This window comes from Lithobates pipiens, unplaced genomic scaffold, assembly GCF_037356315.1.
Source record: "Lithobates pipiens isolate NorthernLeopardFrog02 unplaced genomic scaffold, aLitPip1_a1.2 Scaffold_35, whole genome shotgun sequence".
NCBI lineage: Eukaryota > Metazoa > Chordata > Amphibia > Anura > Ranidae > Lithobates > Lithobates pipiens.
The window spans coordinates 20521-35215 of record NW_027507811.1 but is presented as its reverse complement, the minus strand read 5'-3'; the positions used below and the strand labels follow the sequence as shown (position 1 = coordinate 35215).

General features: G+C 49.8%; 1 protein-coding gene across 1 annotated transcript in view; it reads right to left on the bottom strand.

The window, feature by feature from the left end:
* Positions 1–14695, bottom strand: part of LOC143955421 (uncharacterized) — a 79265-nt gene that overhangs the window by 59913 nt on the left and 4657 nt on the right. The window contains exon 6 of the mRNA XM_077465471.1: positions 14141–14494. Coding sequence (XP_077321597.1) covers positions 14141–14494 — 354 coding nt within the window. The remainder of the gene's footprint in view (positions 1–14140; positions 14495–14695) is intronic.

Genomic DNA, 14695 nt, shown 5'->3' with positions numbered 1-14695 from the left:
ACCCCGGCTTTCTTCTTCGCTGCCGTCCGGGGGTCTTCTTCCGACTTCGGGGTCTTGTCCCCCTCTTTGGTTCTTCTTGCCGGGCATCCGTGCCTTCTTCCAGCTCTTTTACAAGCGGTGGCCCGGTCTTCTGTCGCCGCCGTCTTCTGTTCTTCTCTTCTTGAGCTGTTGACTCGTTGCTGTCTCCGGCCACAATGACAGGAACACGGCGTGTGGGCAAGTCGGTTCATTTCAAAAGTACGGCGGATAGTCTGCCGGATAGTCTGATCGTGTGTATGCAGCATAAGTGAACTTTCTAAGCATGGCTATCTTACATACGGGGACCTCTAGTGGCTCCAACAACACCTGCACCACCTACTATTACTATAGGATTCCCAACTTTGACTATAGCGACATCTACTGGTCAGTGTGGGGAACTACACCAGGCACATCCATGCCCTTTCCCTACCCTACACCAACCCCATCTATAGCGACATCTACTATTCAGTGTGGGGAACTACACCAGGCACATCCATGTCCTTTCCCTACACCAACCCCATCTATAGCGACATCTACTGGTCAGTGTGGGGAACTACACCAGGCACATCCATGTCCTTTCCCTACACCAACCTTATCCAAAGTGACATCTACTGGCCAGTGTGGGGAACTACACCAGGCACATCCATGCCCTTTCCCTACACCAACTTTATCCGAAGTGACATCTACTAGCCAGTGTGGGGAACTACACCAGGTAGATCAATGTCCTTTCCGTACACCAACCTTATCTACAGAGACATCTACTGGCCAATTGGGGGAAACGACACCAGGTACATCAATGTAGTTTCCTCGCCTACACCCTTGGCTAGGAGTTCCTCCATTCTGAACTCTGTGACGGTGTACTCCCTGGTGCATTCTGGGCCTCCTGTGTTGGGATCTGCGGTTATGGGACCACGTCTCTATAACCCGTGTAGCAATATACGAACACTAATCTGTAGGTACCTGGAAAGTTATGTATTGAAGTTCCTAAACGGTGCATGCATCGTACGATTGGGGAAAGCGGAGTGGATGAGTGGTGAAGAATCGGGGTGTCCGGGAGATAAAGCTGAACTCCAAGTGGACTCCACATCTGAGGAGCATCTATGTGAGCGGTGATACCTTCCAAATAATTGGTGGTTCATCTCGTGATCTGGGGACCTCTGCTAAGAAAACCGGTGACCACCCCGTCCTACACCGAGGTCACTGCCCCACTTCTATCCTTTAATTGGCTAATGAAGGAGATTAATCACACTGATCGCACGCTTCACTCTGCTCCTCCATGATGTCATAGTGCCCATAAAACCTGGAGACCCCCATCCTGGAAGTGTCACCCCTAATCCCGTGCAGAACCCCCACCTTCCAGGAAGCTAATACGGGTTTAGGTACTTTTACTAACGTGTCTGAAAATACCTTCAGTCATTTCCAAGGAATTCCTGGATGGAGTAAGAAGATGTTTTCCTGTTAGGGTGGAGCTCAGCATTGAAGTGATTCAGTTATTGGGAGCAGCCTGATCAAGAAGGTGGTTATGACTTACCCGTGTGGGGCGACTCCAACCAACCTCATTCAACCCACTTCCTATAAAACCTCCCTGTGTGGGGGGAGGGGGGATATATATACACTATATGGCCCAAAGTCCCCCCACCAAGTCAATTATCATGGAACTGACCCCCAACCTCTATGGCCATTAAGCTGGAACTGATCACCCCACCCGCCCCCCCCCCCCCCCCCCCACTGTGGCCATAATTATGGAACTGACCCCAACCTCCATGGCCATTAAGCTGAAACTGATCACCCCCCCCCCGACTGTGGCCATAATTATGGAACTGACCCCCAACCACCATGGCCATGAGGTTGGAACTGACCACCCCCCACTGTTGATATATATATGGAACTGACCCCCAACCTCCATGGCCATTAAGATGGAACTGACCCCCCCCCTACTGTGGCCATAATTATGGAACTGACCCCCAACCTCCATGGCCATTAAGATGGAACTGACCCCCCCCCATCATGACCATTATCATGGAACTGACCCCATGGCCATTAAGATGGAACTGACAACCCCCCACTGTGGCCATATTTATGGAACTGACCCCCCCCACCATGCCCATTAATGGAACTGACCCCCATAGCCATTAAGATGGAACTGACCACCCCCCACTGTGGACATAATTATGGAACTGACCCCCAACCACCATGGCCATTAGGATGGAACCGACCCCACCCCACCATGGCCATTATCATGAAAGAAATACTTGTATAGCGCACAATGCGAACTGAATCGCCTCTAGGCGCTGTGGCGAGCTTTGATCATCTGCTAAAAGAGGAATGTCTTGAGTTTTTTCCTAAAAGCCAGGTGATTTTCTTCCAGGCGGATGTTGATTGGTAGTGATGGCCGAACAGTTCGCCCGGCGGTCGTTTCGCGGCGAATTTCGGCTGTTCGCGGTCTGCCCGTTCGGCGGACTATTGGCGCCATTCGCCCGGCGGACTTCCGTGTTTTTACTGTGTAAAGGAACTTTGACCTGATGACACATCCATCATGGGGTACAGGACAGCCAATTGAGACATGACAGCACATGGACACTTGGACATTCCCCCTAACCTATAAATACACCCGATCCGGCAGCCATTTTACATTCTTTCTTCTGTCACTATAGGGAAAGGTTGCTGTGTGGAGTAGGGAGAGATAAATCGCTAGCTATTTGGTACACAAAAGTTCTTTTCAGGACTGGTATAGGTGTTAGGTGTATATAGGTTTGCTGTGCTACTGATTGTTGCAGCAGCCTCAGTGTCTTTTGTCAGTTTAGATAAAGGGACAGAGCGCTGTGTCTGCTGCTATTGTAGGGACAGCCAGATTAGTCATCATCATCATCATTAGCTGTTACTATCAGGTCCACAAAAGAGCTATTCGAGTGACCAGTAATTGTTCCAGTCTCCTCTGTTTTGCCAGTTTATATAGGGACAGGCAGGAAGCAGTGTGTCAGGCAGTGAGGGTCAGTTTAAACTGTTGCTGTTACTATTAGTTCCACAAAGGTTCTTTTCAGGACTGGTATCAGTGGTATGGTAATAGGCTTGTACACGTATAATATTCTTTCTTCCAAATATAGAAAGAATATTATACTTCACTGCTGCCCTATACTGCAGCAGTCCTTCATCGGTATAGGGACTAAGAGTTTTGTCACTGTCACTGAGTTTTGTGCTGTGCTGATTTTCTCCTGGGGGTTCTTATTATGAGGGGATCACACCATCCCTGTGCTGATTTTCTCCTGGGGGTTCTTATTATGAGGGGATCACACCATCCCTGTGTCCTGTGCCGATTTTCTCCTGGGGGTTCTTATTATGAGGGGATCACACCATCCCTGTGCTGATTTTCTCCTGGGGGTTCTTATTATGAGGGGATCACACCATCCCTGTGCTGTGCTGATTTTCTCCTGGGCCTGCTTATTATGAGGGGCTCACACCATCCCTGTGCTGTGCTGACTTCCTCCTGGGGCTGCTTACGATGCAGGTGTCAGTGCTGTATGTCACGCTTCTGATGTCAGTGCTCTCTATCACGGTGCTGCTGTCAGTGCTGTATATCACGGTGCTGATGTCAGTGCTGTATGTCACGCTTCTGATGTCAGTGCTCTCTATCACGGTGCTGATGTCAGTGCTGTATATCACGGTGCTGATGTCAGTGCTGTATGTCACGCTTCTGATGTCAGTGCTCTCTATCACGGTGCTGATGTCAGTGCTGTATGTCACACTTCTGATGTCAGTGCCCTCTATCACGGTGCTGCTGTCAGTGCTGTATATCACGGTGCTGGTGTGAGTGCTTAATGTCACGCTGCTGATGTCAGTGCTCTCTATCACGGTGCTGATGTCATTGCTGTATAGTGATGGACGAACTTCCGACGGGACGTTTCGCGAACGCGAACGGACACAAACGTTCGCGAAAACGACCGTTCGCCGCGGGCTCCATTGACTTCAATGGGAGGCGAATTTCGCAAACCTTTAGGTCGAATTTGCGGCCACGGGGTAATTATTAGGGGGTAGCACGTAGTCCCACCACCTGGACAATAGCATAATACATGTATGAGGTGAATTTGGGATCGATAACTACAAGCATTTTTTTTTTATTTGGGAAATTGTTCTGACAATTCAGGACTATGGAGCTAATGAAGGCAATGGAGGAGAGGGAAGGTCAGGGACCAGGGTAGGCAAACAAGAGGGTGCAGGAGATACAGAGCACTGACAGCAGCACCGTAATACAGAGCACTGACATCAGCACCGTGACATACAGCGCTGACAGCAGCTCCGTGACATACAGCGCTGACAGCAGCTCCGTGACATACAGCGCTGACAGCAGCTCCGTGACATACAGCGCTGACAGCAGCTCCGTGACATACAGCGCTGACAGCAGCTCCGTGACATACAGCGCTGACAGCAGCTCCGTGACATACAGCGCTGACAGCAGCTCCGTGACATACAGCGCTGACAGCAGCTCCGTGACATACAGCGCTGACAGCAGCTCCGTGACATACAGCGCTGACAGCAGCACCGTGACATACAGCGCTGACAGCAGCTCCGTGACATACAGCGCTGACAGCAGCTCCGTGACATACAGCGCTGACAGCAGCTCCGTGACATACAGCGCTGACAGCAGCTCCGTGACATACAGCGCTGACAGCAGCTCCGTGACATACAGCGCTGACAGCAGCACCGTGACATACAGCGCTGACAGCAGCTCCGTGACATACAGCGCTGACAGCAGCTCCGTGACATACAGCGCTGACAGCAGCTCCGTGACATACAGCGCTGACAGCAGCTCTGTGACATACAGCGCTGACAGCAGCTCCGTGACATACAGCGCTGACAGCAGCTCCGTGACATACAGCGCTGACAGCAGCTCCGTGACATACAGCGCTGACAGCAGCTCCGTGACATACAGCGCTGACAGCAGCACCGTAAGCAGCCCCAGGAGGAAGTCAGCACAGCACAGGGATGGTGTGATCCCCTCATAATAAGAACCCCCAGGAGGAAGTCAGCACAGCACAGGGATGGTGGGAGCCCCTCATAATAAGAACACCCAGGAGGAAGTCAGCACAGCACAGGGATGGTGGGAACCCCTCATAATAAGCAGCCCCAGTAGAAATATGACACCGCTCAACCTCTTCAAAGAGGAGGGTAGGGGCATATAGTACGGTGTGCTTTTTTGGGTCAGGGAAGTGAGCCAAATGAATTAAGAAGGTCTGTGTGCTTGATTCCAAAAATTGTTTATAGACATATACATGGTCTACTGATCACATGTGTTGAATTCCTCCGAGATCCATGCCTCATTCATTTTTAGAAATGTGAGGTAGTTAACACTGTCGTGAGCTAGGCGAGTACGCTTATCGGTCACAATCCCCCCTGCTGCGCTGAACGTCCTTTCGGACAGGACACTGGATGAGGGGCAAGCCAACAGTTCGATTGCAAATTGGGCAAGCTCTGGCCAGAGGTCAAGCCTGCCCACCCAGTAGTCTAGGGGTTCATCACTCCTCAGAGCGTCCACATCGGCCGTTAACCCAATGTAGTCGGACACCTGACGGTCTAGGCGTTCCCTGATGCTGGATCCGGATGACACCTGTCGATGGGTCGGCTGAAAGAATGACCTCATATCCGAAGTCACCAACACATCTTCAAACCGGCCTCTTCTTGCAGGCGCTGTTGGATTGGTACCCGCAAATCCTTCTCTGGGAGTGGGAATTGCTCCTCTGCCAGCGCACGCAAAAGCAGAATGCAGCATTTCTCGAAGCAAGGCCTGGAAGTGCTGCATTCTGACAGCCCTCTGCGACGGCGGTAACATTTCCGCCATTTTGTGTTTGTACCGGGGATCTAAGTACGTTGCCACCCAGTACTGGTCCTTGACCCTCATGCTTTTTATACGGGGGTCCCTATTAAAACACTGGAGCATGAAGGCCCCCATTTGCACTCAAGCGGAAGGTATGTGGTGGTGGTGGTGTTGTTGGTGGTAGTGTCTTTGGGGGTGCACATAGCAGAGAGTGAAGAAGAGGGTGCAGATCGAGAGGATGAGGAGGGTGCAGAAGAATAAGGCTGAGTGAGCCACTCAACCAAGTCTGGTGCGTCCTTTAAAGTAATTGAACGCACCTTCTGCAACTTCCCACTTTGGCTCAAGGCTGTTGCTCCTGCCCTACCCCTACCACCCCTGCGGAAGGGCCTGCCTCTTCCTCTGCCTGTCATTTTTTAAATCACCCTGTGACAAAACTCTTAGTCCCTATACCGCTGAAGGACTGCTGCAGTATAGGGCAGCGGTCAGCAGTAGTGCACGTCAACCCTATGTATTGTGGACCGATAGCGGTCCTTACAGAACAGCAGACTGTACTGCACTCAGGCCTATGTACCGTAGCACCCTATACCAAGTTACCAGTCCTTATAAAAACTTTTGTGGACCAAGCAGGTTGTGTGTTAGTGTTTAGCAGACTGTGCGTCAGTCCCTATACCGCTGAAGGACTGCTGCAGTATAGGGCAGCGGTCAGCAGTAGTGCACGGCAACCCTATGTATTGTGGACCGATAGCGGTCCTTACAGAACAGCAGACTGTAACGCACTCAGGCCTATGTACCGTAGCACCCTATACCAAGTTACCAGTCCTTATAAGAACTTTTGTGGACCAAGCAGGTTGTGTGTTAGTGATTAGCAGACTGTACGTCAGTCCCTATACCAATGAAGGACTGCTGCAGTATAGGGCAGCGGTCAGCAGTAGTGCACGGCAACCCTATCTATTGTGGACCGATAGCGGTCCTTACAGAACAGCAGACTGTACTGCACTCAGGCCTATGTACCGTAGCACCCTATACCAAGTTACCAGTCCTTATAAAAACTTTTGTGGACCAAGCAGGTTGTGTGTTAGTGTTTAGCAGACTGTGCGTCAGTCCCTATACCGCTGAAGGACTGCTGCAGTATAGGGCAGCGGTCAGCAGTAGTGCACGGCAACCCTATGTATTGTGGACCGATAGCGGTCCTTACAGAACAGCAGACTGTAACGCACTCAGGCCTATGTACCGTAGCACCCTATACCAAGTTACCAGTCCTTATAAGAACTTTTGTGGACCAAGCAGGTTGTGTGTTAGTGATTAGCAGACTGTACGTCAGTCCCTATACCAATGAAGGACTGCTGCAGTATAGGGCAGCGGTCAGCAGTAGTGCACGGCAACCCTATGTATTGTGGACCGATAGCGGTCCTTACAGAACAGCAGACTGTAACGCACTCAGGCCTATGTACCGTAGCACCCTATACCAAGTTACCAGTCCTTATAAGAACTTTTGTGGACCAAGCAGGTTGTGTATTAGTGATTAGCAGACTGTACGTCAGTCCCTATACCAATGAAGGACTGCTGCAGTATAGGGCAGCGGTCAGCAGTAGTGCACGGCAACCCTATGTATTGTGGACCGATAGCGGTCCTTACAGAACAGCAGACTGTACTGCACTCAGGCCTATGTACCGTAGCACCCTATACCAAGTTACCAGTCCTTATAAAAACTTTTGTGGACCAAGCAGGTTGTGTATTAGTGTTTAGCAGACTGTGCGTCAGTCCCTATACCGCTGAAGGACTGCTGCAGTATAGGGCAGCGGTCAGCAGTAGTGCACGGCAACCCTATGTATTGTGGACCGATAGCGGTCCTTACAGAACAGCAGACTGTAACGCACTCAGGCCTATGTACCGTAGCACCCTATACCAAGTTACCAGTCCTTATAAGAACTTTTGTGGACCAAGCAGGTTGTGTGTTAGTGATTAGCAGACTGTACGTCAGTCCCTATACCAATGAAGGACTGCTGCAGTATAGGGCAGCGGTCAGCAGTAGTGCACGGCAACCCTATGTATTGTGGACCGATAGCGGTCCTTACAGAACAGCAGACTGTACTGCACTCAGGCCTATGTACCGTAGCACCCTATACCAAGTTACCAGTCCTTATAAGAACTTTTGTGGACCAAGCAGGTTGTGTATTAGTGTTTAGCAGACTGTGCGTCAGTCCCTATACCGCTGAAGGACTGCTGCAGTATAGGGCAGCGGTCAGCAGTAGTGCACGGCAACCCTATGTATTGTGGACCGATAGCAGTCCTTACAGAACAGCAGACTGTACTGCACTCAGGCCTATGTACCGTAGCACCCTATACCAAGTTACCAGTCCTTATAAGAACTTTTGTGGACCAAGCAGGTTGTGTGTTAGTGTTTAGCAGACTGTGCGTCAGTCCCTATACCGCTGAAGGACTGCTGCAGTATAGGGCAGCGGTCAGCAGTAGTGCACGTCAACCCTATGTATTGTGGACCGATAGCGGTCCTTACAGAACAGCAGACTGTAACGCACTCAGGCCTATGTACCGTAGCACCCTATACCAAGTTACCAGTCCTTATAAGAACTTTTGTGGACCAAGCAGGTTGTGTATTAGTGTTTAGCAGACTGTGCGTCAGTCCCTATACCGCTGAAGGACTGCTGCAGTATAGGGCAGCGGTCAGCAGTAGTGCACGGCAACCCTATGTATTGTGGACCGATAGCGGTCCTTACAGAACAGCAGACTGTACCGCACCCAAGCCTATGTACCGTAGCACCCTAGACAGACCAAGTTACCAGTCCTGATAAAGAGCTTTGTGGAACAAGTGAGTTGTGAATGATTAGCAGACTGCAGCAGAAGGGCAGCAGTCAAGTATAATATTCTTTCTATATTTGGAAGAAAGAATATTATACGTGTACAAGCCTATTACCGTACCACTGATACCAGTCCTGAAAAGAACCTTTGTGGAACTAATAGTAACAGCAAGTCTTTAAAATTATCCTCACTGCCTGACACACTGCTTCCTGCCTGTCCCTATACAAATTGGCAAAAAAGAGTAGGCTGGAACGATTAGCTGGAACAGCTCTTTTGTGGACCTGATAGTAACAGCTAATGATGATGATGATGATGATGATGAAGAAAGACTAATCTGGCTGAGCTGTCCCTAAAATAGCAGCATACAGCGCTCTGTCCCTTTATCTAAACTGACAAAAGAAACTCAGGCTGCTGACCTAACACCTATACCAGTCCTGAAAAGAACTTTTGTGTACCAAATAGCTAGCGTTTTCTCTGTCCCTACTCCACACAGGATCCTTTCCCTACAGTGACAGAAGAAAGAATGTAAAATGGCCACCGGATCGGGTGTATTTATAGGTTAGGGGGAATGTCCAAGTGTCCATGAGCTGTCATGTCTCAATTGGTTGTCCTGTAACACATGATAAACGTGTCACGAAAGGTTAAAGTTCTTGTATACATTAAACACGTAAGTCCGCCGGGGCGAACGACGGAAAAAGGCGTTCGAACCCGCGGACGGCGAAAGTCGGAAATTCGCCGCGAAACGACCGCCGGGCGAAACGTTCGTCCATCACTATTGCTGTATGTCACGCTGCTGATGTCAGTGCCCTCTATCACGGTGCTGTTGTCAGATGACTCTATCACGGTGCTGTTGTCAGATGACTCTATCACGGTGCTGATGTCAGTGTTCTCTATCACGGTGCAGGTGTCATTGCTGTATGTCACGCTGCTGATGTCAGTACACTCTATCACGGTGCTGATGTCAGTGCTGTATATCACGGTGCTGATGTCATTGCTGTATGTCACGCTTCTGATGTCAGTGCTCTCTATCACGGTGCTGTTGTCAGATGACTCTATCACGGTGCAGGTGTCATTGCTGTATGTCACGCTGCTGGTGATCATCTCCTGCACCCTCTTCTTTGCCTACCCTGGTCCCTGACCTTCCCTCTCCTCCATTGCCTTCATGCGCTCCACAGTCCTGAATTGTCACAACAATTTCCCATATAAAAAAAGAATGCTTGTAGTTATCGATCCCAGATTCACCTCATACATGTGTTATGTCATTGGCCATGTGGTGGGACTATGTTTGCACAGCTAATAATTATTTTGTGGCTGCAAATTTGACCTAAAGGTTTGCAAAGTTCGCCTCCCATTGAAGTCAATGGGGCCCGCCACGAACGTTACGGTTCGCGAACTATCGGCCGCGTTCGCGAAACGTCCCGTCGGAAGTTCGTCCATCACTATTGATTGCTAGAGCATTCCATAGCCGAGGCCCTTGGACAGCGAATCTCCGATCCGCCTTGGATTTATACCGGGCTTTGGGCACAAGGAGGAGGTTTTTGTTGGCTGATGGAAGACTGCGGTTTGGTGTGTAATGATTTATTTTCTCCATTAGGTATTGCGGAGCTTCTCTATGCACGCATTTGTGGGTGAGGCAAAGGGTCTTGAACGTGATCCGATTTTTTACGGTTAGCCAATGTAAGCTCCTCGGTGAAGGAGAGATGGATTCCCAGGGTTTTTTTCCTGTTATCAGCCTTGCCGCCGTGTTTTGGATCAGTTGTAATCACACAAGTTGATATTGTGGTAATCCTATGTAAAGCGAGTTTGCGTAGTCCAGTCGTGAATTAATGATTGTTCCAACTACCACTGCTTTGTCATTCTTTGGGATAAAAGGGATGAGTCTGCGGAGCATGCGCAGCAGATGGTGAGATCCACTGACTACAGATCCTATTTGCGCATCCATTGACATTTGTGCGTCTAAAATAACCCCGAGACTCTTGGCTTTGGTCTTTGGGGAGATAGTCTGCCCAAAGACGGTTGGTGGAGACCAGGAGGTTTTGGTTGCGGGCTTATGATTTGGGTGTAAGATAAGAAGCTCTGTCTTTGATTGGTTCAGCTGGAGGGAGTTGGTGGTCATCCAGTCCTCTATTGATTTGAGGCAGTTTTCAAGTTGTTGTTGGTGATCTTTTTTTCCATTGATCCGGAAATAAAGTTGCGTGTCGTCAGCGTAAGAGTGGAAGCAGAGATCTGAGCATCTGATGATTTGAAGGAGTGGGCGAATGTAAATGTTGAAGAGAACGGGTGACAACGGAGAGCCTTGAGGGACTCCGCAGGTGACTGCCCGAGTTTCGGAGAGGAATTTTCCTAGTTTCACTGTCTGTGACCGATTTCCTAGGAAGGACGCGAACCAATGGAGATCTATGTCTTGGACTCCGGCTACTTCTGTGAGGCGGACGAGTAGAGTATTGTGATCTACTGTATCAAATGCTGCACTTAGGTCTAGCAGTACGAGGAGACGCGGCTCTCCGTCATCTGCTGCTTCAAGGGCGTCATCCCAAATCTTGAGGAGAGCTGTTTCTGTTCCATGACCCGGGCGGAAGCCTGATTGCAGCGGGTCCAGGAGTTTGTGAGTATCCAGGTGAAGTTGTAGCTGATGTACTACAGCTTTCTCCATGATCTTAGAAATGGTGTTGAGGCTTGTAATTGGCCTACGGTTGTTTGGATCCTGAGGGTCCAGGTTTGGTTTCTTGAGTAGAGGTTCATCATCATGGAACTGACCACCCCCCACTGTGGCCATAATTATGGAACTGACCCCCAACCTCCATGGCCATTAGAATGGAACTGATACCCCCCCCCCCCATTGTGGCCATATTTATGGAACTGACCCCCAACCTCCATGGCCATTAGAATGGAACTGATAACCCCCCCCCAGTGTGGCCATATTTATGGAACTGACCCCCAACTCCCATGGCCATTAAGATGGAACCGACCCCACCCATCATGACCATTATCATGGAACTGACCCCCATGGCCATTAAGATGGAACAGACAACCCCCCCCCCACTGTGGCAATATTTATGGAACTGACAACCCCCCCCAGCGTGGCCATATTTATGGAACTGAACCCCAACCCCCATGGCCATTAAGATGGAACCAACCCCACCCATCATGACCATTATCATGGAACTGACCCCCATGGCCATTAAGATGGAACTGACCACCCCCCACTGTGGCCATAATTATGGAACTGACCCCTAACCTCCATGGCCATTAGAATGGAACTGATAACCCCCCCCATTGTGGCCATATATATGGAACTGACCCCCAACCCCCATGGCCATTAAGATGGAACCAACCCCACCCATCATGACCATTATCATGGAACTGACCCCCATGGCCATTAAGATGGAACTGACAACCCCCCACTGTGGCCATAATTATGGAACTGACCCCCAAGGCTATAATTATGGAACTGACCCCCAAGGCCCCCTGACCACTCCCCCACCCTGGTCTTTAATATGAAACTGCCCCCCCCCCCATGGCCATTAATATGATATGGAGCTTCCCCCCCATAGCCATTAACATAGATCCGCAAAACATATATTTTTTTTGTCATTGAACTGACCACCATGGCCATTAGGATGGAACCGACCCCCCCCCTCCCCCCATCATGACCATTATCATGGAACTGACCCCCATGGCCATTAAGATGGAACTGATCACCCCCTCCCCACTGTGGCCATAATTATGGAATTGACCCCCAAGGTTTTAATTATGAAACTGACCCCCCCCCCCCACTGTGGACATAATTATGGAACTGACCACTCCCCAATGGGACACAGAGGGCAACAAAAAAAAAAAAAACTGACAGGGGTTGTAACCCTATACAAAAGTTTTGGCTTTAGTTCTAATCTAATATGGTGCTGCCCCCTCCCCCATGGCCATTAATATGGAGATGCCCCCCCATGGCCATTATTATGGCGCTGCCCCCCCATGGCCATTAATATGGAGCTGCCCTCCCCCCCATGGCCATTAATATGGAGCTGCCCTCCCCCCCATGGCCATTAATATGGAGCTGCCCTCCCCCCCCATGGCCATTAATATGGAGTTGCCCTCCCCCCCATGGCCATTAATATGGAGCTGCCCTCCCCCCCATGGCCATTAATATGGAGCTGCCCTCCCCCCATGGCCATTAATATGGAGCTGCCCTCCCCCTCATGGCCATTAATATGGAGCTGCCCTCCCCCATGGCTATTAATATGGAGCTGCCCTCCCCCCCATGGCTATTAATATGGAGCTGCCCTCCCCCCCATGGCTATTAATATGGAGCTGCCCTCCCCCATGGCCATTAATATGGAGCTGCCCTCCCCCATGGCCATTAATATGGAGCTACCCCCCCCACGGCCATTAATATGGAGCTACCCCCCCCCCCCCACGGCCATTAATATGGAGCTACCCCGCCGCTCTTCTGGGAAGACTTTACGCAAGATTTGGGGGTGTCTCGTTAGATTGGCAGTATCCCAAGATCTGGGGCCATATCAGTAGGTCTATGTATGGAACATATATGTAGGGATGGTAGATGTAGGGACCGAATATGTAGGGATCGTTGACCCCTGAGACCGCAGAGGTCACCTGGTTTCTTTCAAGGCACACATAAAATGTGATCTATTGCTGCTCCCCAGGCCTTGGATGTGGCGGCTGCATTCATTTTCTTTTTTCAGGCTGTTCCCTTCACCTGGTGATCCTGCCAGAAACACACTTCCTGTCCCAGGAGGGTGACAACACCTAATTACCTCACTGTTCTTATGGAGAGGCGGTGTTGTCACCCTAGGACAGGACTACAGAACACCTCCCCCCACCCCCCTCTACCGAAGTCCTCAGTGATCACACAGACTGACGCAGAGAGCACAGGAAGTTCTCAGCTCACAAGGTTTCTGGCAGGATCATCCTTACTGAACACATATAACAAAAGGTTTTCCATGGTATATTTCACATACAGAAAAGGGATGAGACAAAAGATGCTCATTGTTGGGGGTCACGACCTTTCATTTTTATTCTGCATATTGTACTGCAACCAAAGTCCAGAGAGCACCTCACATGGTGGGTGGTCAGTTCCCCACCCTGATCCCGGCTTTGGGTTACATCCTCCTCCCAACATGATGAGCCACCAAGATTCCAGAATCTGATTGGTGGCTGTAAAAATAAATAAATAAAAAAAAAAAAACCTTCTTGGATATATTCAGCGTGTGAGGGATAGCGAGGATAGTGGGTGTGTCCGGGAACACTCCTCCCTCATCATAGGCTGGGGGGTTCCCAGGTCACCAGACTACCAGGAAGTGAGGTGGACTGGAGCTCCAAAAACCAAAGTGCCTTCAAACAAAAATGGTGTTTAATGGGTTTGGGGACTTGGAACTCTTCTAAAGTCGGGTTCCGGGACTCTTCTAAAGTCACCAGATCTGAGATTTCGGAGACTTGGAAGAACTCTTCTAAAGTCACCAGATCTTAGATTTCGGAGACTTGGAAGAACTCTTCTAATGTCCCCAGATCTGAGATTTCGGAGACTTGGAAGAACTCTTCTAAAGTCACCAGATCTGAGATTTCGGAGACTTGGAAGAACTCTTCTAAAGTCACCAGATCTGAGATTTCGGAGACTTGGAAGAACTCTTCTAATGTCACCAGATCTGAGATTTCGGAGACCTGGAAGAACTCTTCTAAAGGCACCAGATCTGAGATATCGGGGACTTGGAAGAACTCTTCTAAAGTCACTAGATCTGAGATTTCGGAGACTTGGAAGAACTCTTCTAAAGTCACCAGATCTGAGATTTCGGGGACTTGGAAGAACTCGTCTAAAGTCACCAGATCTGAGATTTCCTAGACTTGGAAGAACTCTTCTAAAGTCACCAGATCTGAGATTTCGGAGATTTGGAAGAACTCTTCTAATGTCATCAGATATGAGATTTCGGAGACTTGGAAGAACTCTTCTAATGTCCCCAGATCTGAGATTTCGGGGACTTGGAAGAACTCTTCTAAAGTCACCAGATCTGAGATTTCGGGGACTTGGAAGAACTCTTC